This window comes from Coccinella septempunctata, chromosome 7, assembly GCF_907165205.1.
Source record: "Coccinella septempunctata chromosome 7, icCocSept1.1, whole genome shotgun sequence".
Classification (NCBI taxonomy): Eukaryota; Metazoa; Arthropoda; class Insecta; order Coleoptera; family Coccinellidae; genus Coccinella; species Coccinella septempunctata.
The window spans coordinates 23,728,332-23,754,308 of NC_058195.1; the positions used below are offsets into that span (position 1 = coordinate 23,728,332).

Here is a 25,977-nt window from a genome sequence, read left to right on the forward strand (position 1 = left end):
AATTCCGAACATCTCAGCACACTGGGATATTGAACTGGAACCTAAAAAGGATTTCCGGGTTTTGAGTTAGTTCATTAATTGTCTTGAAGACAATAATCGAGCCGACGATGGCTCTCCTACCCTGTAGTTTCACGATCCCATGCTTTCGCATCAATGGAGAATAGTCGCTATTTTCATTGGGAGTTTGAGACCTATATGCAAGAAACCTGAGAAATCACCTCTGAACTCTTTCTATCCTATCAATATGAACTTGTTATGTGAAACTGACACCATCGCATATTCGTGAAAAAAAATTTTATGTTAGGCGAATCTAATTTTTATCGTCATTTGAATGAAATTCCAATAGAAATGAGTGAAGTTTGAAAAAATTAGTGTCATTGATATTAACATTCATCAATATGTTTATAGGGCTAGGACCAGCAAATGGTACCTGAAAGAGCGCTCGCTAGGAAAGTTTTTATAGGCTAGGCGCTTTCCCGTACAACCAAACTGTGTTACATCAATTTTTGATATCTTTCTGATATCAAATTTGTGATAACACGTGGAATGATATCCATTGGCTATCGATTTTCGATACTCACGTGATAGCAAAAAGTGGAATAGGATTTTAGGATCTGTCTCTGGTTGCCATTTCTTTACACACGCTTCATTGTTTTCAGATTGTAAAGATATTTTTTTTTTCCTTTCACCATCTCTATGGGTTTTGTCTAACTTTGATCGGACAAAGATATATATATATATATATATATATTATATATATACATATATATATATATATATATAAATCTATATCAATAACGGGTTATTGGATGAGAAAGGACTGCAATTATGTGAAACTCATTTATTCATCGTCGACGTTTCGGCTCATGTCTGAGCCTTCTTCAGGACTCTACAAGGTAATAATAATATGTTATAATACAATGTATAACACATCAACATGAGACTTACTGAATAGTCGAGGTTAAAATTATTTCTAGCATCAAAACAAGTCAACAAGTAGTCAGCAGAAGGCAACATATATCACAACAGGTGAAAAGCCATATGAATAGAATTGTTAGGCACCAAAAGTCAGTATATTCTAAAATCAAATTTCTTAAATTTCAGAAAGAAGTACGAAAATTGCACATATGCAACGTTGGTGGAAACAATACAATTGAGGTTACATCACAGAACACATGATACAATACATGAATAATTCTTTTTCTTTGTATATCAACCAGAATCAACTGACACATCTCGGACAACATTATTATGTCTGTATGTAAATAAAAAGGAATATATATTACTGATATTTTCAATGTCCTTTCTAGAATTCATCACATTTTTGGTTCCTTTAATATGAAACATTTCTAAGAACGATCGCTTGTTTAAATTCCTTTCGAACTCCAATATCTTAGTCGAGTTATAATCCATTACATGTTTGGTTTTTCTACAGTGCTCAGCAAGAGCACAAATTTTTTTGGGATTTTTTATGTCGCTTTTGTGTTGAGTAAGTCTCTTCTTAACTTGTTGGGAGGTTTGGCCTATGTAGCCTAAATTACATGACAAGCATGGAACATGATACACAACTCCCCTCATCTTCATTTTATCAATCCTATCCTTAACAGTAGAATAAAGACCGGCTATACTAAATTGATTCTTTACTGCTATTTTTAAACTAGGTTCCTTTAACAGATTGATCAACTTATGAGTAACATCAGGTATAGCTGGTAAAGATGCATAAGTAATCGGTGTTGAGACTTCGAGTTGAGATCCGTTTCCACCACCTCTTGCATCACCCAAACTTTGTGACATATCACCCGATTGCAATCGTGCAGATGTATTAAAAATTAATTTGCTGCACATTGCTCTAGGATATCCGTTCTTTACAATTGCGGTTCCTGCTGATCAGATCCAGTTCGTCCTTGATAGTTTTAACAGTTTCAATCAGCATATTAAGTTCACAATAGAGGAGGAAACAAACAATTCTGTTCCCTTTCTTGACACAAGAGTGATAAGAACAAGTGATAATAAATTAAAGATTGATTGGTTCAGAAAGAGCAGTAGCTCTGGTAGATATATCAACTTCTTATCAAGTCATCCTCTGAAACAAAAGATTAATCTGATTATTGGTATGAAAGAGAGAATCAGTAGAATTTCTCATCCAACTCTCCTAATGAAGAATTTGAAAATCTTTTATGATTTAATTGTAAAGAACGGATATCCTAGAGCAATGTGCAGCAAATTAATTTTTAATACATCTGCACGATTGCAATCGGGTGATATGTCACAAAGTTTGGGTGATGCAAGAGGTGGTGGAAACGGATCTCAACTCGAAGTCTCAACACCGATTACTTATGCATCTTTACCAGCTATACCTGATGTTACTCATAAGTTGATCAATCTGTTAAAGGAACCTAGTTTAAAAATAGCAGTAAAGAATCAATTTAGTATAGCCGGTCTTTATTCTACTGTTAAGGATAGGATTGATAAAATGAAGATGAGGGGAGTTGTGTATCATGTTCCATGCTTGTCATGTAATTTAGGCTACATAGGCCAAACCTCCCAACAAGTTAAGAAGAGACTTACTCAACACAAAAGCGACATAAAAAATCCCAAAAAAATTTGTGCTCTTGCTGAGCACTGTAGAAAAACCAAACATGTAATGGATTATAACTCGACTAAGATATTGGAGTTCGAAAGGAATTTAAACAAGCGATCGTTCTTAGAAATGTTTCATATTAAAGGAACCAAAAATGTGATGAATTCTAGAAAGGACATTGAAAATATCAGTAATATATATTCCTTTTTATTTACATACAGACATAATAATGTTGTCCGAGATGTGTCAGTTGATTCTGGTTGATATACAAAGAAAAAGAATTATTCATGTATTGTATCATGTGTTCTGTGATGTAACCTCAATTGTATTGTTTCCACCAACGTTGCATATGTGCAATTTTCGTACTTCTTTCTGAAATTTAAGAAATTTGATTTTAGAATATACTGACTTTTGGTGCCTAACAATTCTATTCATATGGCTTTTCACCTGTTGTGATATATGTTGCCTTCTGCTGACTACTTGTTGACTTGTTTTGATGCTAGAAATAATTTTAACCTCGACTATTCAGTAAGTCTCATGTTGATGTGTTATACATTGTATTATAACATATTATTATTACCTTGTAGAGTCCTGAAGAAGGCTCAGACATGAGCCGAAACGTCGACGATGAATAAATGAGTTTCACATAATTGCAGTCCTTTCTCATCCAATAACCCGTTATTGATATAGATTCATAATAAGAGTTGGAGTTACCGATTTGTGTATATATATATATATATATATATTTTTTTTTTTTTGATAAAATCACAGTCTTACTATATATATATATATATATACATATATATATATATATATATATAATAACGTTTTGTTTTGTACCTAGTATTTTATATGTATCATTCATTCATTAGGTCGGGTATCCAGGTTAGGAATACTTTTGTATTGTTCATTTATTATATATATATTTCTCCTGTTCCATCTGATATGTAATTTGACGCAAGTGAGAATTTGCTGACCAAGATTTTTTGATTTGGCACTGCTGACCCTGCCATCTCTAACGGATCTCCATTGCACATGACCGTACCACTAAAAATTTTTTACCTCTTTCTGTTTTTCCACCAATACGGTATCCTGCTCTATTTTTATCATCAACTTGTCCGTTTTCGCAGAAGCAACAATCAGTTTTGGCTGCAGTTCTCTCAATTCGTCTTGCATTATACTGACTTGTCCAGCAGCAAAATCTAATTTGTCCAATCCTGTTTCATATCTGTAAGTAAAACAAACAAAGTAGTTTATTCATTATTTCATCTCCATTTCTGAGTGAACTTTTCATTACATTACTACAATTCTATTTCTCGATCAAGGAAAATTTGGGTTTCACAAGTAGTGGATTACCATTAGACTGTAAAATGAAAAAATGTAGGAACCCACAGAACATGCATTTCGGAACAAATCTTTTTATCAGATTCTCCATATGCCTTATGAAAATGTTTATCCATAAAAAATTGTTGCTTTTTTCGAAATCGGCAATTTTTTTCGAAAATATACAAAATAGTACCGGAATTGTCAGAATTGTCAGGCGGGAGAGCGTTTTGAAAAAATTTCACATACACTCAAGGATTTTTCTCTAGCTATCATTTGGTGACTCTGGTTTCGGTCATGATCTTCAAGGTCAAATGCGTTTTTTTGTGGAAAACCCCTTCTAGACGGAGAGCCAGAGCCAAAAAAATCTCTGAATTTCTTAAGCCTGGTTTTTTCTCAGGTGATTACAATCATAATATACAATAAAATGCTGCGGTCAGTCAACTAGATGTTAGAACATGTGCCTCTGGTGCGCGGTCAAACATGTCGTGATTACCGACATAATAAAATCAATTTCTTAAGGCTGAAACTTTATAAACTTTTGTATTTTGGTATGTAAATCAAAATTATGATAGTCAGTCAACGTCCGATCGGGACACAGCTGGTCAGTCAGCTTCAATGTGCGTAGCGTCGTTTATAAGGATGCAATTCGTTTATTAAGCGTGAAATTTTTTTTGGAACTACTACGGACTATATTATTGATAAATAAAATGGTCAGTCAGCCATTCCGTAGTACAACGCCCGTCAGTCAGTGGATAAGAAATTAAATTTTTTCGCTCCCTATAGATATTGCATCATAATCATTTAAAGTATAACACATTTATTTTTATGAAATCAACAGGATACTTAACGAACATGGGTATACGCACAAGTAAGAACTCATTGATTTTCAAACATTTCTAAAATTTATTTAATTCATTAACGATAACAAGCTATAAAGAATCATCACATGATTCATCATCTGAATCCATATCATCATTTTCACTATCGTGATCTGACAAGTCGAGCTCGGGTGTTGCAGAATCTGAAAAATAAATAAAATTCAGTGAAAAAGTATTTTTGTGATTGTTTAATCCAGACAAAGATATTTCTGTATTTTCTTGTACAGGTTGAATAATGACATCTTGTTCAAGTTCTGGTCATTGGTCGCCTTTGAACCAATCAAAGTCATATTTCTCATCCACCAATTTTGACCCGTAGTCTGTAGGAGATAGCTCCGTTGGAATTTGACGGTGAGCATTACGCCAAATATTTGAAATGAAGCTCGCTCTTAAGAACTGCTGCATCAATTGGTATGGTGGCATACTCGACCCATCTACATTCTATATTTTAATTTTAAAAGGATCATTTGTGGTGCATAAGCATTTATACGTCTGTGAAAATAAAACGAATCTTGCCTCGTCAATTCATTGAATTTTTTTCAAGCCGTATAAATGGCAAACAAATTCTTGAACCTTATTGAACATGTTATTCTGATTGCTTGCATCTACAAATCCAAGGTCAGCGAATGTTTTGTGAAAATCTTCGCTTTGCTTCATTATCTGCAGAGGTCTTTTTTTTACCTTTCTTGTAAAAAGCTGGGTTAAAATCACATCCAGTCAAAGTATGCAGTCCAGGAAGAGCATTGCAAACAGAATTTCCTAATTCTTGATGCATTCTACTGACATTAATCATCCTTTGATGCTTTCCAGTCATACGTCTAGTCCAGTCTACGCACATTGAAGCTGACTGACCAGCTGTGTCCCGATCGGACGCTGACTGACTATCATAATTTTGATTTGGATACCAAAATACAAATGTTTATAAAGTTTCAGCCTTAAGAAATTGATTTTATTATGTCGGTAATCACGACATGTTTGACCTCGCACCAGAGGCACATGTTCTAACATCCACTTAACTGACCGCAGCATTTTATTGTATATTATGATTGTAATCACCTGAGAAAAAACCAGGCTTAATAAATTCAGAGACTTTTTTGGCTCTGGCTCTTGGACTATACACCCTATGCTTCAAATGGAAACAGCTTCAGGAATATTCCTCGGATTCATCACGTATATTCGACCTTGACTGTTATCTTCAGGTCAAATGAAGACATTTGACACAAAAAATATTTTGTGATATCTCATGATTTTGACACTATAAATCAAATTCTTGCTCCCTTTATTTTTGGGATATTTGGAATTGGGTTCCATTTGGAAGAGCAATTTTGACCTCGATGATCGAAGAAAAAATTAAAGTTGATCTCGGATAGCCAATATTACATGCTAATGCCCGTTTTCACCAACGAGACTAAGTTTTAGGTCTTAAGGGATACCTAAGGCCATTTCATTGACTCTTATCTAAGGGATACTGTCAATTATAAAGGTTCGAAAGTAGAGCTATCGAATCCCTTATAAAGAGACAGTGGATTGCGACATATCTACGATAAGCAAAATAGTTGTTTGTGCAACGAGTTGGGAGAAGTATCATTTTTCGTAATAAGCGCTTTGATACTTCTACAAATGAATGCGAATTACGAAAAATAGTGTTTCGCAACGCGTTTCACAACATATTTTTCCTAATTTTGAATATTATGACACTTTCCCAATTCAAATTAAAAGTAACAAAACATCTATACCACCGTCCTTCTCAGATTCCCTTCAAATCTTCTAGTGTCGAAAATATTTATTTTTACTTCGTTGCTGTGGAAGCAAGTATTATTTCATTATCAGTTGCGAAATATTACTTTTCGTAACTGGTTGCGAAAAGTAGAACGTTTTAAAACGGTAATGAGTTTCAAAAAGCGTCACTTTATATGTCCAAATTAGAAACAAATTTTTTTTTTGAGAATCAGATAAGTGTTGGGAGTTAGTTTTTGAAAAGTATCGCTAAATTGCTACTTTGAAATCTCAGCAATCAGATTTGGTTTGGAAATTGTGCATTTATTTGGAGACACGGTTATTTGTGATATTAGATTGAACTTACTAACTAAAATATCATGTTGGAATTTGGTTATTGCTTATATCTCGAAGTGGATGTTCGGAGACAATTAAGATATATAATAATTTAAACACTGTATGAAACGAAAATTCAACACCTCGATTTTTTGGCTTTGAAATGAAAATGTGTAAAATTGCTCGGACCCATCAATCTGATTCGAGGGGAAACAACTTTTCCGCTCTTTGCATCCCCGTTAGTACAAACCCCTAACGCGTGTGAGCACAACACCTTTATTCTCTTTGAATGTGTCAAATTTTGAACACATTGAAAAAAGGCCTAAAACTTCAGACCAGCAGTCCATCCGTTATGTTGTAACTTTTGTATCAAGGAATGTTTGTGCATCAGTCTCGAGAAAAAGTTCCAAAGAACATTTAACCCTGAAGAGATACAAATTGCTTGTGGATGCTAAAAGGGCACCGGAAAAATTCAATACATGTTTCCAAGGTGGTCAAGTAAAGAAAAAATATCAAGGTGAATCTCGTAATGTAGGAAATATCGATCCTCTCAAACATTTATCCTGCGTTAGGTTATCGACCTCATATATCAAAGTGAGTGTTTATCCGCAGAGCACTCACTTGTTTCTGTTTTTTTTTTTCAATATATATTAATTTGTTTAATAAAAAGAAGTTTTCGCATTTTTTTACTTCTGAGAATTTCATATTTATGCTTCGTTTATATCTAACAATAAGAAGGAAAAATTAGTATGACGAACGAAAAATCACTTCATATATTACCTTTGAATGTAGAATCTCATAAGGTTAAATAGTGGAACAACTTTGTACTTTTTGGTGACTGCTAACTGCCTCTGTTCTATTGATCTGTGGTCTGAATATTTTATTCTCAAATAATATATATGAGCAGTCAATGCAGATTTTTGTGACATTTATGGCCAATTTTTATTGTTTTGGCTTGCTAAAACTGTCAGATTATATTTTTTCCGTTATTTTTGAATCATAAGCTTCAAAATAAGAAAGAACGCCACCTCTCTCGAGAATGTACACGTGACGATTTGGCGCCCTCCCACAAATTTTCGACACGCTTAAATTGTCAGATTAAGAGAATATATAAATTTCAACATGTGATTAACCACATATATATTAATCTGACACGTTCGAGTATGTACAATGATCGTTTTTTTTACTATTCTGACAGGCTATCCTAGACAATTCCCTCTCTACACAGGTCTAATTTTTGGTAGCTTTCTAATTTTTGGTAGAGGTACTCTACAGGGTCCAAGGTATGTCCCCTTATATTAATCTGACACGCTCGAGTAAATCCCGAATTTTCCTCTTCGGCTCCCCAACTACAATAAACAATCGACAATAAACTCTGACATTCGAAGTCAGGCCATAGGAACGACACAAATGACAGTTATTTTTCAAAGTTGAGTTGAGGGTGGCTCGGTAAAATGAGAAAACGGCTTTGTCACATGATGAGACTATTTGTAGATGTTAAGTATCATTGAAATAATTGATGATTATGAAGGGACTCGATTGTCGGGCCGTAGGAACGCTAGAAATGAACTTTGAAAATTGTGGAGTGTGTTGTAATTTCATACCCCTACATCAAAGCGCGACCTTGAGAGTGGGTGCTGACTAATGTACACCTTCAATAATAAATCATATTGAATTATGCGCCATTACAAAACTCTTGCCTATTTTCGTTGCCAGCTCTAGGACTAATGAAGGCCGTTCAAAGAAGTTTTTTCGGGTAAGATCATTCTGTTTTGTTGGATAAATTCGGTGCAGTTAAGCGTGATATCAGGAAAGGCATTGCTTGTTTGAGGTTCCTTGATGGACTCTTGAAAGGCACATCTACCCTCTAGAGTAGGATTTCATGTACGACACCCAAGTTCTAGACCCGTACGCTTGTTCAACCTTGCTACGCCCAGAACAAATATATTGTTACAGTCACCTGTGTATATAATTTGTTCTGAATTCAATCAGGTCTCGCATCTCTGTGATATTCACTTTGACAGAGTTTACATAATTTGTAAAACTCATTAATTTTTGTGATGAAGTCACTTCTAATCCCACAGCCCTCAGTATACAAAAGGTAATGGCAAAAGTGGGATTCAACCCCACAATATCGCTCAAGAAGCCAGACGGATCATTCACTGAAGGAGAACAGAAACGATCTATCCTTCTTCCCAAAACAATCTTCCCGGGTAGTAAACCCATAACTAGAATCGATACAGCAATATAGACCAAGAATCCCCGTAAGGAACATTGGTGGCATATGTAAAAGACGACTATTTAGATCACCAGAAGTGTAAAGAATAATCCTAGAAGAGATTCTTCTACATCTTCTGAAGGTAACCAGAAGCTGCTCAGAATGAGTCATATAGGTACATAGAAAATGGAGAAGGGCAAAAGTTCCCTTCACACCAAAAAGGGGGACCCACATCTTCAAGAACAATTAATTCAACATCATTTCTATTGAAAACGATGGAAAAAATAGTAGAAAACAACATAAGAACATATAATCTGGAGAATACACCAATTAACACATTGTGGCAGCCCAGCAACTGAGTCACACTTGTTACGTTTTTTTTCTGCTCAAGAGAAATGAACTCAAATCTTAACACAAAATGAGAGTACGGTGCTCGCGGCTTAGCTCTAGTGAAGAAGGGGTGGATTTCTTTAGTTTTTCACGATGGTCTGAAATAATCAACTCAAACAAAAATAGGGGGGCGCCAGATAGTTTTAATGAAAAATTTAATATACAATTAACAGTTCCTACTTTTCTATTATAGTTCCCAAAACTACCAAATTCAATGAAAGATTTTGAAGAGGAAAGTGTTATGATTTAGAAGTTGAATTCAGATATATCTATGAATGAGTTTTCATTAGGTGCACCACAAGTGAATGGATGGAATATATGAATGCCGGCGTTCATGTACAAATATCTTCACAGTGATCAAAATATTTTCAAAAAGTGTTCAAAATTATAGAAAGGTGTATTATAATTATGTCAAGAGAAGATAAATAACTATATGAATATTCAGATTTCCCAATCAATAAATATATGGTCCAATATGATTATTTTAACTAAAATGTCCAACAAAATAGTTTAGATTGTGTAATTATATAAGGAAAGTGAAAGATGCTACTCATCCAGAGAAAGAGATCCCGTAGATGATTAGGAAGATTGACTTCTTCCCGCTTCCAGCAAGAAAAGTTGTTCCAACACCTCGTATGGGGATGCCTATAGGTCTCAGGAAACAGTTTGCACAAACCAACACGCCAAATTGTATGCTTATCAAAAGAAGCCTGCAATAAACTCTAATGAAAGCAAATGAAGAATAATGAATTATTCGTTACCTAAGATGGAAGGCGGCTTTTCTAGAGTTTTCTATCGAAGTATGTCGATTTATCCCGTACAAGACGGAGATTTTACTTGATTTCCAAAAAATATAAAATGAAATCAGCAAAATCCAATTGAATCAACAATTTTCCAAATTATCCAACACAACAGGTCGAAGATAAAATCTTAATCGGAAACAGTTGATATCGTCGATACTCGATAAATACTATCTTAGAATTAAATTCACTTCATTAGTTTTATGCAGATGGAATATGGGATAAGTTTTTTTTTCAGTGAAAACGGATAAAAGAAGTTTTGTTGACTGCCTATACTTGAGGGGCGGAAAATGGAAATATATTCAATATTGGACCGAGCAGAATTGAACAAGAATACGAGTCAGCCGAAAATCAAAATGAGAAAGGGTGCTTCACAATTCCATTGTCGACTCAAACATTTTATGACAAGAAAAATATATGAATAAAATTTATAAAAACAATAAACGTTACACACTGTAGCAGCAGCTATTGAAACTTTCTGTTTGGAGACAAACGCCTTACATGCCGCTGAGTTTTGTCATCAGGTTGATAATTTATTCAATTCATTAAATAGTCCGCAGTTTCAAAATTCCGAAGGAAATCGATTGTCGGGCCGTTGGAACGCTAGAAATGAACTCTGAAAATTTCCACAGTTAACAAAAAAATGTCGATAAAATGCAAAAACGGCTTTGTCACGTAATGAGACTATTTTGTAGATGCTGAATATCATTGAAACAATTGATAATATTATGAACGGAATCGATTGTCGGGCTGTAGGAACGCTAGAAATGATCTTTTAAAATTTCCACAGGTGACATAAAGGTATGCCAAAAAAATGCAAAAACGGCTTTGTCACGTAACGGGATTCGCTTTAATATGTTATATGTGTACTGGTAAATTCTTCTATTAGTGTGACCATTATTGTATTAGGAAACGAAAGCACACTAAATTTTTTAATAATAGTCTATTGGCGAGTCTATTGGCTATCGATTTCGGCCGTTGGCCATCATCAGGCCAGCTGAAAATAAAAACAAATTACATATAGAAAAATCTTACAAAAAAACGCAGTCAGATTCATACAAAATGACAGTACACAGGTACATCTTTTTCCGGAATAGTAAAACTTACCGTCATGTTATGAAACAACAATAAAAATGAGATACATCGTTGGGTGTTTCAACAATTACTATAAACATCTGGCGCTAATTATACTCAACAATTCTAGGATATAGGATTACTACTTTTTATTCTACTAAAAAGACCTTAACTGAGCAAGCTGGCGGGAAGATTGACAGAACGAGAATGACTTATATCACAGACCCAGCAAACACAATTGCATAACATCAACGTATCATACATATTGCAACTTACGTGTTACATAGCAAAGTTTCGTACACGATCTATCCGTTAACTGTCCAACGAGGGCTCTATATCCGCCTTTCGCAATGTATGCTGTAACGAAACTGCAATATTACATGTTCGGTACACATAGGTACTTTGCAAAGAGATATAGGAAAGAAGGCGCAAGTGGAGATCGGAAATACTCGGCTGCGTCCAATGACGTCACACTAGCGCGCATTGGCGTAGATAGTATAGAAATTTCACAATGTAAACAGACAAAATGGGAGGTTGGAGGTTAGATGTACATTTTCAAGCAGAATGATGTGATCCGTAGAGTTGGTGTTTACCATATTGCATCAGAAACTTCTACATCCGGAGTTATTAAATCGAATTTATCACAATAATATCTGATACAGTTTACGAGAACAGTTAGTGCAGACATTTAAAATTTGAAGTACACCTACCTAGTTCTGAAGTTCAGAGTTCAGTACTGAAGGCATATGAGCTAAATGAAAAGAAGAAAAAATGTCGCTATATGATTATCTGACCTATATATACCTGTGGAAAAAATGCAGTAGGACAACGAAAACTGCTTGATATTATAAGAGTTTACTTGAGTAAGTATCATGATTTAGTAAAGACAGATGAGTAAATATGAACGTTTTTAGCGGCATACAGACAGGAATTGAATTCTGAAAAAAGTACCACCCAGAGCAGGATTCGAACCTACGACCCCCCGATTACCGGTCAGGTACTCTCCCAACTGTATGTCTGTATGCCGCTAAAAACTTTCATTTAATTATATTTTCAGACAAAAACTATCATCACAGTGAAGATGAACTTTCAGGAAATATGTGAGAAAACCGTATAAGTATAAACTATGTCTAATTGATAAACAAGTACGATAGTGGAAAGCAATTCAGTTTTTCGTGATACATTTAGTAAGTATGATATTTCAAAAAGTACCTTCAAACTTGTCTGAAATGTGCTGAAAACCAATCTATTATTTCAATTCTCAACTCAGAAAGGCTGGGTTGCTGAGTATATAAAATAATTATTCATTATTACATGTGCTCCTTTATAACTCTCGTAACATATTCAGTTTCCATTGAAATGTTCAACACATACCCTAGAAAATTCAGCAAAAGAAATACGTAGTTGGTGTATATGTCAATAATTAACTTGAGGCACATCAAATACCTGCATGTACTTCGTAAAATAAGGAGACTGTAGAGAAGGAAACATCGTAGTATGCAAGGGTTCATCAACATAAGTCCAGCCTGTTCTCTTGTTAAAGTTTTTCAAGGATGTTTTCTCATTGTTAAAATAACGCAGTCATATTGGTCCTTGTTCTTCTTCAACAGATTAGTAGAAAATTTCTTCCAATTAATTTTTGTTTTTAGGTATATTGTTTCCGGATATGAGGTTTGATTCCAGGTACTGCAGGAAAACACTATCCTATAATGGCTAACTGTTATTGGAACTTCCAAGAGAAGTGTCTCGACTAGAAGTTTAGTGGGAAAGTACCATTAATGAGCTTTGTGAAAGAAATAAAACGGTGCAGTCATTATTTGAATCAATATGGATATGTTGAGTAGGAAAAATTTATCATATGGCTCAGTTCTATAAGTTTGTTTGATAGAGTGAAACCAATGTCGTAATGAACACCTAATGAAAAAAACTGTATTATCTTAATGATTCCTGACAGCACAGAAGCTTATCATTCAATGGGTTAGTTAAAAGAGATAATTGAAATGACGGTGAACCAATGTAACCATACCATCCCAATTGTAGCTTCTCATTAATGTTCTATAACTGTATCTTTTCATACATGTTCTCTAAGTAATTAGCAGTCCCGTGTTTCATTATTGCCTAAAAACATGCTGTCATAATATATTTCAAAATATTTAAATTGTAGTTTTATTTTTTTTTTTATATACCTTAAACTAACTTATAAAATATTCTCTTTATACTGATATATCTTGAACCGAGATGAATGAAAAATACTCATCAATCATCCTATATCATTCAAATAGGAATTATTAGCTCACTAATCAAAAATGTATTGATAAAATGACAATAATGAAATTGAATAAGGAATGTATAGCCTAAGCGTCCAAAGCAGATAAGGCAAATTCCAATATGAAAATGGATAATCGTTATAAATCCAAATGAAAAATTACTGGAAAAGGTGGAGAAGGGAGCATTGAAGTCAAACAGGGCGAAATAACATGCATTGGTGGGATTCAAAGAAAAAATGTATTTCATGATGGAAGCAAAAAACAGGAATTAATTAATTATTTTGTGCATATTGTTGCCAATTTGTCAGTGCAAAGAGAGATCCCTTGTCCCTTCGGCTCTCTAAGTAGCATATTAAAATATTTGACATGAATAAATTTTCTCAGATTCAGGAAACAACTCAGCAAATCTTTCCAACAATCACTAGTTCTTTTCTGATATTTTTCAGCTTGTCGATATCTCTATCAATAGGGATTTTTCGTTCAAAATATCTAAATCAACCTTTGCAACCTGGCGTCTTCTTGTATTGTAGACCTGAAAAATATTGCACGTGATTTTGAATTCTCTCGAGCAAATTTCAAATAAGGATCTGCAGAATGAATTGAATAATTATTAATTATAGCCCATATCTCTCACTTCTTGCCTGAGTAAAATATTGGAAAAAATGGTGAACGTACGACTGGTTTGGTTTCTCGAAAAAAATCAATTAATAAGTGAGTTTCAGATGGGTTTCCACAAAAATAGGTCGACAGTGGATAGCTTAGCAATGCTAGAAAATACCGTCCAAAACAGCTTTTCAAACGGGAGGCATCTCATAGCAATATTTTTCGATCTAGAGTGTGCATATGGTTTAACATGGAGACATGGTATATTGAAAACTCTGGAGGAATGGAATGTCGGGGGAAAGATGCTCAGGTTTATCCGTAACTTTCTGACCGACAGGGTTTTCAGAGTGAAGATTGGCAATCAGATATCAGAATTATACAACCTAGAAAATGGAATAATACAGGGCTCCACTCTAAGTGTGATCCTGTTTTTGATTGCAGTAAATAAACTCTTTGAGGGTCTTCATCCGGTTATAGAGAGAAATATGTTTGTTGATGACTTGGCTATGTTCTTTTCCTCACTCAGCATTCAAGAAGCCGAAGAATACCTGCAGACAGCTATCAATGTGCTAATGAAAAACTGCAAAAAAAGAGGATTTAAATTATCTAAAACTGAGACATTCAGAGTTCATTTTTGTAAACTACGAAGTCCACACGATGATCCAGAGCTGAACTTAGCAGACAAGAGACTTCAATTTAAACGGGAGGTGAAATTTCCTGGCGTTACTTTCGATTCTAAGTTGACATGGGCATCACACGTAAGAGATCTGGAGGTGAGATGTGAACCTGTTCTAAACTTAATGAGATGCATATCTGGTATAAGTTGGGGTGCTGAACGAGAAGTCCTGTTGAATATCTATCAAGCTCTCATTCTAGCAAGAATAGATTATGGATGTGTGATATACGGATCTGCTAGGAAAAGCTGGTTGAAGAAGTTAGATAGTATACATTATAATGGGTTGAATATAGCTATAGGCGCTTTTCGTACTAGTCCAAAGGAGTCGGTTTTTGTGGAAAGCGGTGTTTCCCCACTTAACATAAGGAGAAAACAACTGATGATGAATTATACTTCAAAAATTTGGGCTCAAAAATCACATCCATTACATGCCGTTCTTTTCGGTCCTGCTAATTCATGGGGGGAACGGGGCTTCATGAAATCATTAAGAGTCCGACTGCATGCGATCTTAGACCAGCATGACCTTCCCCAGGTATTTCCACTTGATGTCTACGAGCAAATACCTTGGCAATATGAAACTCCGTGCATACACCTAGAATGCTCTAAATTCAAAAAACAAGAAACTAACGAAACATTGCTTCAGCAAACATTCTTGTCGGTGATATCAAGATACAGGGACACTTCAGAAATAATTTATACTGACGCCTAAAAGACGAAGGATGGTACTGCGTGTGCAATATTTGTGGCTGGTTCATCCCATTCATGGAACCTTCACCCAGCCTCCAGTATTTGCACAGCAGAAATGTATGGCATTGTGGCAAGCGTTAAAATACTGCGATTCATCAAACGGTACTTCCTATGTAGTATGCATGGACTCTTTGAGCTCCCTGGAGTAGTTGGTGTATATGTCAATAATTAACTTGAGGCACATCAAATACCTGCATGTACTTCGTAAAATAAGGAGACTGTAGAGAAGGAAACATCGTAGTATGCAAGGGTTCATCAACATAAGTCCAGCCTGTTCTCTTGTTAAATTTTTTCAAGGATGTTTTCTCATTGTTAAAATAACGCAGTCATATTGGTCCTTGTTCTTCTTCAACAGATTAGTAGAAAATTTCTTCCAATTAATTTTTGTTTTTAGGTATATTGTTTCCGGATATGAGGTTTGATTCCAGGTACTGCAGGAAAACACTATCCTATAATGGCTAACTGTTATTGGAACTTCCAAGAGAAGTGTCTCGACTAGAAGTTTAGTGGGAAAGTACCATTAATGAGCTTTGTGAAAGAAATAAAACGGTGCAGTCATTATTTGAATCAATATGGATATGTTGAGTAGGAAAAATTTATCATATGGCTCAGTTCTATAAGTTTGTTTGATAGAGTGAAACCAATGTCGTAATGAACACCTAATGAAAAAAACTGTATTATCTTAATGATTCCTGACAGCACAGAAGCTTATCATTCAATGGGTTAGTTAAAAGAGATAATTGAAATGACGGTGAACCAATGTAACCATACCATCCCAATTGTAGCTTCTCATTAATGTTCTATAACTGTATCTTTTCATACATGTTCTCTAAGTAATTAGCAGTCCCGTGTTTCATTATTGCCTAAAAACATGCTGTCATAATATATTTCAAAATATTTAAATTGTAGTTTTATTTTTTTTTTATATACCTTAAACTAACTTATAAAATATTCTCTTTATACTGATATATCTTGAACCGAGATGAATGAAAAATACTCATCAATCATCCTATATCATTCAAATAGGAATTATTAGCTCACTAATCAAAAATGTATTGATAAAATGACAATAATGAAATTGAATAAGGAATGTATAGCCTAAGCGTCCAAAGCAGATAAGGCAAATTCCAATATGAAAATGGATAATCGTTATAAATCCAAATGAAAAATTACTGGAAAAGGTGGAGAAGGGAGCATTGAAGTCAAACAGGGCGAAATAACATGCATTGGTGGGATTCAAAGAAAAAATGTATTTCATGATGGAAGCAAAAAACAGGAATTAATTAATTATTTTGTGCATATTGTTGCCAATTTGTCAGTGCAAAGAGAGATCCCTTGTCCCTTCGGCTCTCTAAGTAGCATATTAAAATATTTGACATGAATAAATTTTCTCAGATTCAGGAAACAACTCAGCAAATCTTTCCAACAATCACTAGTTCTTTTCTGATATTTTTCAGCTTGTCGATATCTCTATCAATAGGGATTTTTCGTTCAAAATATCTAAATCAACCTTTGCAACCTGGCGTCTTCTTGTATTGTAGACCTGAAAAATATTGCACGTGATTTTGAATTCTCTCGAGCAAATTTCAAATAAGGATCTGCAGAATGAATTGAATAATTATTAATTATAGCCCATATCTCTCACTTCTTGCCTGAGTAAAATATTGGAAAAAATGGTGAACGTACGACTGGTTTGGTTTCTCGAAAAAAATCAATTAATAAGTGAGTTTCAGATGGGTTTCCACAAAAATAGGTCGACAGTGGATAGCTTAGCAATGCTAGAAAATACCGTCCAAAACAGCTTTTCAAACGGGAGGCATCTCATAGCAATATTTTTCGATCTAGAGTGTGCATATGGTTTAACATGGAGACATGGTATATTGAAAACTCTGGAGGAATGGAATGTCGGGGGAAAGATGCTCAGGTTTATCCGTAACTTTCTGACCGACAGGGTTTTCAGAGTGAAGATTGGCAATCAGATATCAGAATTATACAACCTAGAAAATGGAATAATACAGGGCTCCACTCTAAGTGTGATCCTGTTTTTGATTGCAGTAAATAAACTCTTTGAGGGTCTTCATCCGGTTATAGAGAGAAATATGTTTGTTGATGACTTGGCTATGTTCTTTTCCTCACTCAGCATTCAAGAAGCCGAAGAATACCTGCAGACAGCTATCAATGTGCTAATGGAAAACTGCAAAAAAAGAGGATTTAAATTATCTAAAACTGAGACATTCAGAGTTCATTTTTGTAAACTACGAAGTCCACACGATGATCCAGAGCTGAACTTAGCAGACAAGAGACTTCAATTTAAACGGGAGGTGAAATTTCCTGGCGTTACTTTCGATTCTAAGTTGACATGGGCATCACACGTAAGAGATCTGGAGGTGAGATGTGAACCTGTTCTAAACTTAATGAGATGCATATCTGGTATAAGTTGGGGTGCTGAACGAGAAGTCCTGTTGAATATCTATCAAGCTCTCATTCTAGCAAGAATAGATTATGGATGTGTGATATACGGATCTGCTAGGAAAAGCTGGTTGAAGAAGTTAGATAGTATACATTATAATGGGTTGAATATAGCTATAGGCGCTTTTCGTACTAGTCCAAAGGAGTCGGTTTTTGTGGAAAGCGGTGTTTCCCCACTTAACATAAGGAGAAAACAACTGATGATGAATTATACTTCAAAAATTTGGGCTCAAAAATCACATCCATTACATGCCGTTCTTTTCGGTCCTGCTAATTCATGGGGGGAACGGGGCTTCATGAAATCATTAAGAGTCCGACTGCATGCGATCTTAGACCAGCATGACCTTCCCCAGGTATTTCCACTTGATGTCTACGAGCAAATACCTTGGCAATATGAAACTCCGTGCATACACCTAGAATGCTCTAAATTCAAAAAACAAGAAACTAACGAAACATTGCTTCAGCAAACATTCTTGTCGGTGATATCAAGATACAGGGACACTTCAGAAATAATTTATACTGACGCCTAAAAGACGAAGGATGGTACTGCGTGTGCAATATTTGTGGCTGGTTCATCCCATTCATGGAACCTTCACCCAGCCTCCAGTATTTGCACAGCAGAAATGTATGGCATTGTGGCAAGCGTTAAAATACTGCGATTCATCAAACGGTACTTCCTATGTAGTATGCATGGACTCTTTGAGCTCCCTGGAGAATATTCGAAATCCCTTCAATTGCGATGGTCTCACTTCTCAGATCCAGGCCTCCCTCACATGGCTAAAGGAGCAATCAAAATCTGAAGTATTCGTCTGGACCCCCTCTCATTCCGGAGTTCTAGGTAATGAAATGGCCGACCAAGCTGCAAGAGCAGCAGTAACCATGAACTACGTAGACAATTGTTCAGGTGGAGTCAATCAAACTGACCTCAAGATTTATTACAAAGAAAAGTTTATGATTGAGTGGCAAACTGACTGGGACAAAAGCAATGCCAAACTAAGGGCTGTCAAAAAAACGGTGGAAAAGCGAAGACGAAAACATCTGCTCAGTCGTACAGAAGATGTTTCTTTGACCAGACTGAGGATAGGACATACAAATCTCACATCACTCTACATGCTACGAGGATCTCATCAGCCTAGATGCCAGGAGTGTAACCAGGTACTCACAGTTCATCACTTATTGTTAGAATGTGAAAAATACCGAGCTGTACGAAATGAACTGAACATGAGCGACACTATTGAAACTGTTTTAATGGAGAAGCCTGAGCATGAAGAAAAAGTTATAAAATTCCTAGAGAGGACACATTTGATGGGAAAAATATGAATTTCAATTATCCTAGTCATATTCATGCACCTCCATTCTAGTCATATTTTCTTCTAGTCATATTTTACTCTAGTCATATTTCACTCTAGTCATATTTTACTCCAGTCATATTTATTATACATTGATCAGTCTAGTTACCCTATACACTCTTTGTTTTGCATAAAGCCTCAGCTACAGGTCTTCATACGAAATTCTGACGCTGGGAGAAATGATCTCCTCAAGGCTAATGACCATAGCAGTCGATGCCTATAAGTGAAAAAAAAAATTATAGACTAAACATTCAAATTTCAGTTTTCGAAATAACGCACTCGCATTTCAAATGTGCAGCATTTTCTACATTGACAAACTTATTTATAAAGTAACAATAACTTTTGAAAGTCTTCTCAGCACTCACTAATGACGAAGTTAATCTTTCCTAACGATTATTCTGAATAATTTACCACAGAACACACCCCCTTGACTTACTTTATGTAATTTACGTCGTTAAGCTACGCCGCTGCTAAAGACGCCAGTTCTATCAATTTAGAATATTTAGATTGACATAAGCGTCCAATGACGTCACAATTTTTCCGACGAACTGGTGACCTGCGCCTCCTTTCCTATATCTCCTTGGGTACTTTGTACCTTACATGTACTTTACATGCTATGTGCAAAAGATGATAGCTCTGCTACTGAACATCTGCTACCAATTTGAAATATAACCTCAGTAAATACAAGGACATCCAAAATTCAATGGATCGCCATATTTGATGAAATACGTACTTATTTTGGGCAAAAACTGTACCAAAACAATAATTTATTGTTGCACCTGATTGATTGTCAGCATTTATACGTGAGACTTCTTTAGTAACCTATGTCTACGATCCGTGGTTGTCTTCCGCTCCGACCTAAAATTCCTTCTCATTCCGGGCTGGAACCTGCTTACTTTTCGACGTCTTGTGTTCATGAGTGGTCCCTCCAACCTATCTAGCTATGGAAACATGTGACGAATTCATATAAGTGCACCATATTAACTGTATGGAATAAAAATTGATTCTTATACCAATGCGGACACCAAATAAGTCTGAAAACTCGAACTAAAATCGCATTCTTTATGTTTTAAAGAATAACTCGAGTATTTGCTTTTCATTTGTCACACAAAATCATCAGATATACACAATATTGTGTCTCTGACGAATGGAATCAGGTTTACTATCCTTGTAAATATTATAAATTATAATATATATATATATAATAAGTTTGTCATAATGATGCATTAATGTGAATACCTTCAGCATAATCACACAACCCTTCTTTTTCCTCCGAACGTCAATAATTGAGGTTATGAAAGTCGAGTTATCAAAGTTCATGTCTATTTTGTTTTGGCGGATTCTATCCGCTAGTAGTAAGAAATTGAATAAAACAGTTTCGATAACAGCTACTTTTGGTACTGATGTTTGTACTTCTTTACGATTCAATAAATCATACTGTAAGTTTCATTGTCGGGATGACTGCTGAAAAATTAATATAAGTAAATGTTATGTATATACTCTCATATCGGAATGATATGGATTTAATGCTATGATTGCTACATAAAATTAACAGAACATTTGAATGAAAATTGTGCATTTATAAATAAATATACCATATACTTAACATTCTCATTCAAAAAGATACGTATCACAGATGATACTAAATTTATATACCATATACTTTTCATGAAAAACATAACAAATTGATGTATATGATACATAAATATTATATTATGTTTGATATGTATCATGTGAAATGAGAACGTTATGTGTATGGAATATTTATTTATAAATCCACAGTTGTGTTTCAAATGTTCTGTTTATGTTATGTAGCACCCTCATGCATGTAACATGTTGGATTGCTGGGGATAGAGGGGAATGAAAATAAGCTGTCACGAGTGTCAAACAGGAGCACTGAAACACACTTTGATATATAATATACACAATAAAGGTATTTTAAACATTTCATAAAAATATGAACATATGTTTTCCATTAAATTCTGATATATCGTTTAATAGTGTGTTTAATGTGTTGAGTAGTCTGTTGAGCTGGAACTTTATGAGGGTTGCCCTAAAGAGTAAAGTATATGCGATGTCGTTTTAACAAAAACGAATTTGTTTCGCCCTAAAGCTGGCCACAGACACAGAGAGAAGACGGCGTGCAACATGCAACATGCAAGGAATGACAACCATCAACGCTCATGTGTGGGCATGAATGTTGCATGTTCTCCGTCATTCAACTCTTCCGAACCATCCTGAAAAATTGCATGATGCGCGTAGCATGAACGTCCGTGTGTGGCCGATTTTATGCACGAACGGACTTCTACACCAGTGCAGTAGGCAATATACATACAGCAAATCGAATCGAGCAGCTGTAGCTTCAGTATTCAGTACTGCTTCGACTCGAAAGGCACCAAGGACAGGAGAAATCTCTCCCGCGAATTCCTTACGGAGTTCATAGAAATTTATAGGTACTCACGACGTAATATTTCATAAATAGCACTGCAAACATTCTGGAATTATTTGACCCAATGACTGAGGAGAAATTATTGTAGAAAACATTAAATCTTCGTAATTTCTTCCGGTTGCTAAATACCGTAGCAGTCAATCGTTCATGCGCAGATATGGCCGGTCTCATTGGTAGTATTTTGTTTCTTAATTAATGGTGTAACTAACGCTAGTATATTCAAATAGCAATCTATATCCATTCTTAGATAATTTCGCCAGTCTTCAACTTCCAAACTTAATTCTTGTAGAAGATTGATATGGGAAAATTGGTCTCTCTTCAAAAGCCATTCTTAAACCCATTCACTCCTGGGTTTTCTCTCTCGAAGCGACCTCAATTGCTTCTTCTTCACCAAACAAGCGTACGCCACTGTCATCAGACAATATTCCTCATCTACCACTGATGACATTTTCGAACTGACAAATTCTCGCACTACTACTATTAAAAGTGTTCTTTGCGCATTATTCCGCGTTCTTTTCTCTCAAGTGTGTGGGCAATAAGTGCGAAAGTTGATGGTTGTCATTCTTTGCATGTTGCATGTTGCACGCCGTCTTCTCTCTGTGTCTGTTGCCGGCTTAATATGTTGACGTTCGGAATGCAGGCTTAGGATGCAGGTCAAGTGTCGCCCTGTTAATTGTTAACAGATGTGTTGGGACCGCACGTCTTCGAGTAGCCGGAGTGGTTTTGAGAAAAACCTTTTGTGTGCAGGCTTGGACATTTCCTTCACACTCCTCCACCAGTAGGAAACGTATTGTAGAAATCTCTTGGGAAAATGAACTCCTCTGCCGGATTTAGTAGTTGTTCTTTCCTGGGCTGGAGTTTGATCTTCTCTATCGGGTTCTACAGGGTGTTCTTGCATCGGCTGGTTCTTCATATCGTCGTCCGCGATGACGTAGGCTGGTTTTAACCTGTCGATTATCACTGTCGTTTCCTTGCCGTTTATTTTTATTACGAAGTATTTTGAACTTCGACTCAACACTTCGTATGGTCCGTCGTATGGGTTTTGCAGGCCTTTCTTCGGACCATCATGCCGGACGGAAACGTAAGGTGAAGTTACCAGGTCCTTGAATATAAAGCTGGTCCGCTCCACATGGTGGCTTCCGTCAGCGGGCCTTATTTCTCGCATTTGTTGCCTCAGGTTCACTATAAAGTCGGATGTATTCTCGCTGTCATCCGTACTTCTGGAATCCAGGAACTCTCCAGGCAATCTGAGTGGCTCTCCATATACCAGTTCTGCTGCCGCCAGGCTGCTCGCATTCCGAGGAGGACGTTTGGGAGTGTTTCGGTCCATCGGTCGTTCTTGCGGCATTTTATTGCTGCCTTAAGTTGTCGATGGATTCTCTCCACCATGCCGTATGCTGCTGGGTGATAGGCGGTAGTTCGGATGTGATTCGTGCCAGTCAACTTATTGAATTCGTTGAACAGGCTCGACTCGAATTGTCTTCCCTGATCAGTGGTGATCCGAAGTGGAGTACCGAACCAAGCTAACCAGTTTGTGTAAAATTCTCTGGCGATGGTGGATGCCTCTAGATTTTGGAGTGGGATGGCTTCTGGCCATCTAGTGAATCGGTCGACGCAAGTGGCAGTATTGGTAGCGCTCAGAGTGTGGCATGGTGATGATGTCTATGTGCACGTGGTCGAATCGACGTGTTGGTGGCATGGAATTACCTAGAGGAGCATTGACGTGGCGAGAGACTTTGGATCGCTGACACTCTATACAGCTGCGGGACCAGTTTCTGCAGTCTGCGCTGATTGAAGTGCATACGAAACGTTGTTTGACCATTTTGATGGATACATTCACTCCGGGATGTGCCAGTCTGTGAATGCTATCGAAGGCTGCTCTGCGGAATGATTTGGTGAGAAATGGACGTGCCTGAGGTGTGGATGAACCACAGTACACAGCGATTTCTGACCCATGTGGTTTCATCTTCCGTAGCAGCAATCCTGTGTCACCTTGAAGATATCTCTGCAGTTCGTCGTCATCTTCTTGCGATGTGGCCAATGCATAGTCCAAGGTCGGAGTCACTTCGTCCACTCTTGAAAGGGCATCAGCGACGACATTCTGTACTCCTAGTACGTAGCGTATGTCGGTGGAGAATTGCGAGATATAATCCAGATGGCGGAACTGTCTGGGCGAGCACTTCTCTGGCTTCTGCTTGAAGGCATACGTCAATGGCTTGTGATCCGCGAAAATGGTAAAGTTTCGGCCCTCTACCATGTGTCTGAAGTGTTTGATGGCTAGGTAGACGGCTAGCAGTTCACGGTCGTATGCTCCATAACGAGTCTCTGGTGGTCACAGTTTCTTGGAAAAGAATGCCAGTGGTTGCCATTCGCTGTTGACCAACTGTTGCAGAGTAGCTCCTACTGCAGTGTCTGACGCATCGGTTACTAAGGCTAGAGGAGCGGCGTCCTTGGGATGAGCAAGCAAGGTGGCTGAAGCTAGCAGCTTCTTTCCTTCTTCAAAGGACGCAGTGGCTTCTGGGGTCCATGAGATTTATTTATTTATTTATTTATTTATTTATTTATTTCAACAGGAAACCCAATAATAGAGGTTCACAAATTTTTAACTTAATTATAAATAAAAAACATGTATGTGGAACAAATATTCAGAATAAGAAAACATATTCGCCTACATACATTATTCACTTCCAAGAAACCAGAAAAAAAAGAGAAAAAAGGAGGAAACATCCCATCACCGCGAACTCTCATCAATATGATGACTTCAAATATCCTATAACAGACTTTCTGAAACAACCCATGCTCACGTTGAAGACGTCTATGTTACTTATGTGCCAATTATAGAAACGCATGATCCTGAGAAACACTGAATGATATCTCCCATTTGTAGAAGCCTTAGCTATATGAAAGAGCGCCTTCCGACGATCCGAATATTGAGGAATATTGAAGGTGATAAAATTTATCATATGATAGTCAAAACAGTTGTTCAAAATCCGATACAGAAACAAACAATCGAAAAGTACTCTTCTCTGCTGCAGACTCAGAATATTATGCTTCTTCAAATTCTCCCCATACTGAACCGATAGCTGGCGGTGACCGGATCTATAGCCAAGACTTTTGAAAAACTTCTTCTGCACTTTTTCGATCCTGTCTATATACTTGTGATAATGGGGTGACCAGATAGGGGTTGTAAACTCTAAATTACTTCTGACAAGGGAAAAATATAAGGTATTCAATGTTGAAATACTTGTGAATTCCTTCGTTACACGTAAGATGAAACCAAGCATCCTGAAACTTTTTGTGACTATATTATCAACGTGGAGACTGAAGGAAAGCTTAGAGTCTTAAATAATACCTAAATCCCTCACATGGTCAACCGTCCCTAAGGTACACCCCTCAAGCGATAACGGATATCTAATGACGTTGATGTTTCGCGTAAACGCAATATGAAAACATTTTTCCAGATTTAGAACAAGATATCTTTCTGCACAAAACCCACTCAGCCGATTCAAATCTTCTTGTAAACGTAAAAGATCTTGAGATCATCAGCATACATTTCAAATAGAGCATAAAGAAGACAATCCGAAATTTTATCCATGTACACCTCAAACAAGTATGGACCCAAGTGTGAACCCTGTATGACCCCCGATGTAACCTCAGCATCCCCAGATGAAACGCCATTCACAACTACAAATTGCCGCCTACCCGAGAGATAGGACTCCATCCACTCCAAAAAATTTTCCTGTCACGCCGTAATCCGCCAAAATAGCTAATAGAGTAGGATGATGTACCCTATCGAAAGCCTTCGACGTGTCCGCATATATCGAGTCTACTTGAATACGATCGTCCATATTTTTTGTGATAAAGTCAATATAGGGGGCCAAATTTGTCAATACCGATCTCCCCTTGAAAAATCCATGTTGACGATCTGATAGTTTAGATTTCATCTCATGAAAAAAAAATCGGATATAATAGACTCAAAAATTTTTCCAAAATGGCTCATGATAGATACCGGTCTGTTATTCTTTATGTCATTTTTGCTACCGTTCTTTAGAATGGGGACAACTTTAGCCAATTTCCACCTATCGGGGAAAACACCCG

General features: G+C 36.4%; 1 protein-coding gene across 1 annotated transcript in view; it reads right to left on the reverse strand.

Annotated features, from left to right (window-relative positions):
* LOC123316425 (dynein axonemal heavy chain 3) overlaps positions 1-25,977 on the reverse strand; it is a 2,043,583-nt gene that overhangs the window by 679,154 nt on the left and 1,338,452 nt on the right. Inside the window, exon 38 of the mRNA XM_044902499.1 lies at positions 3,644-3,809. Within this exon, the coding sequence (XP_044758434.1) occupies positions 3,644-3,809 (166 nt within the window). The remainder of the gene's footprint in view (positions 1-3,643; positions 3,810-25,977) is intronic.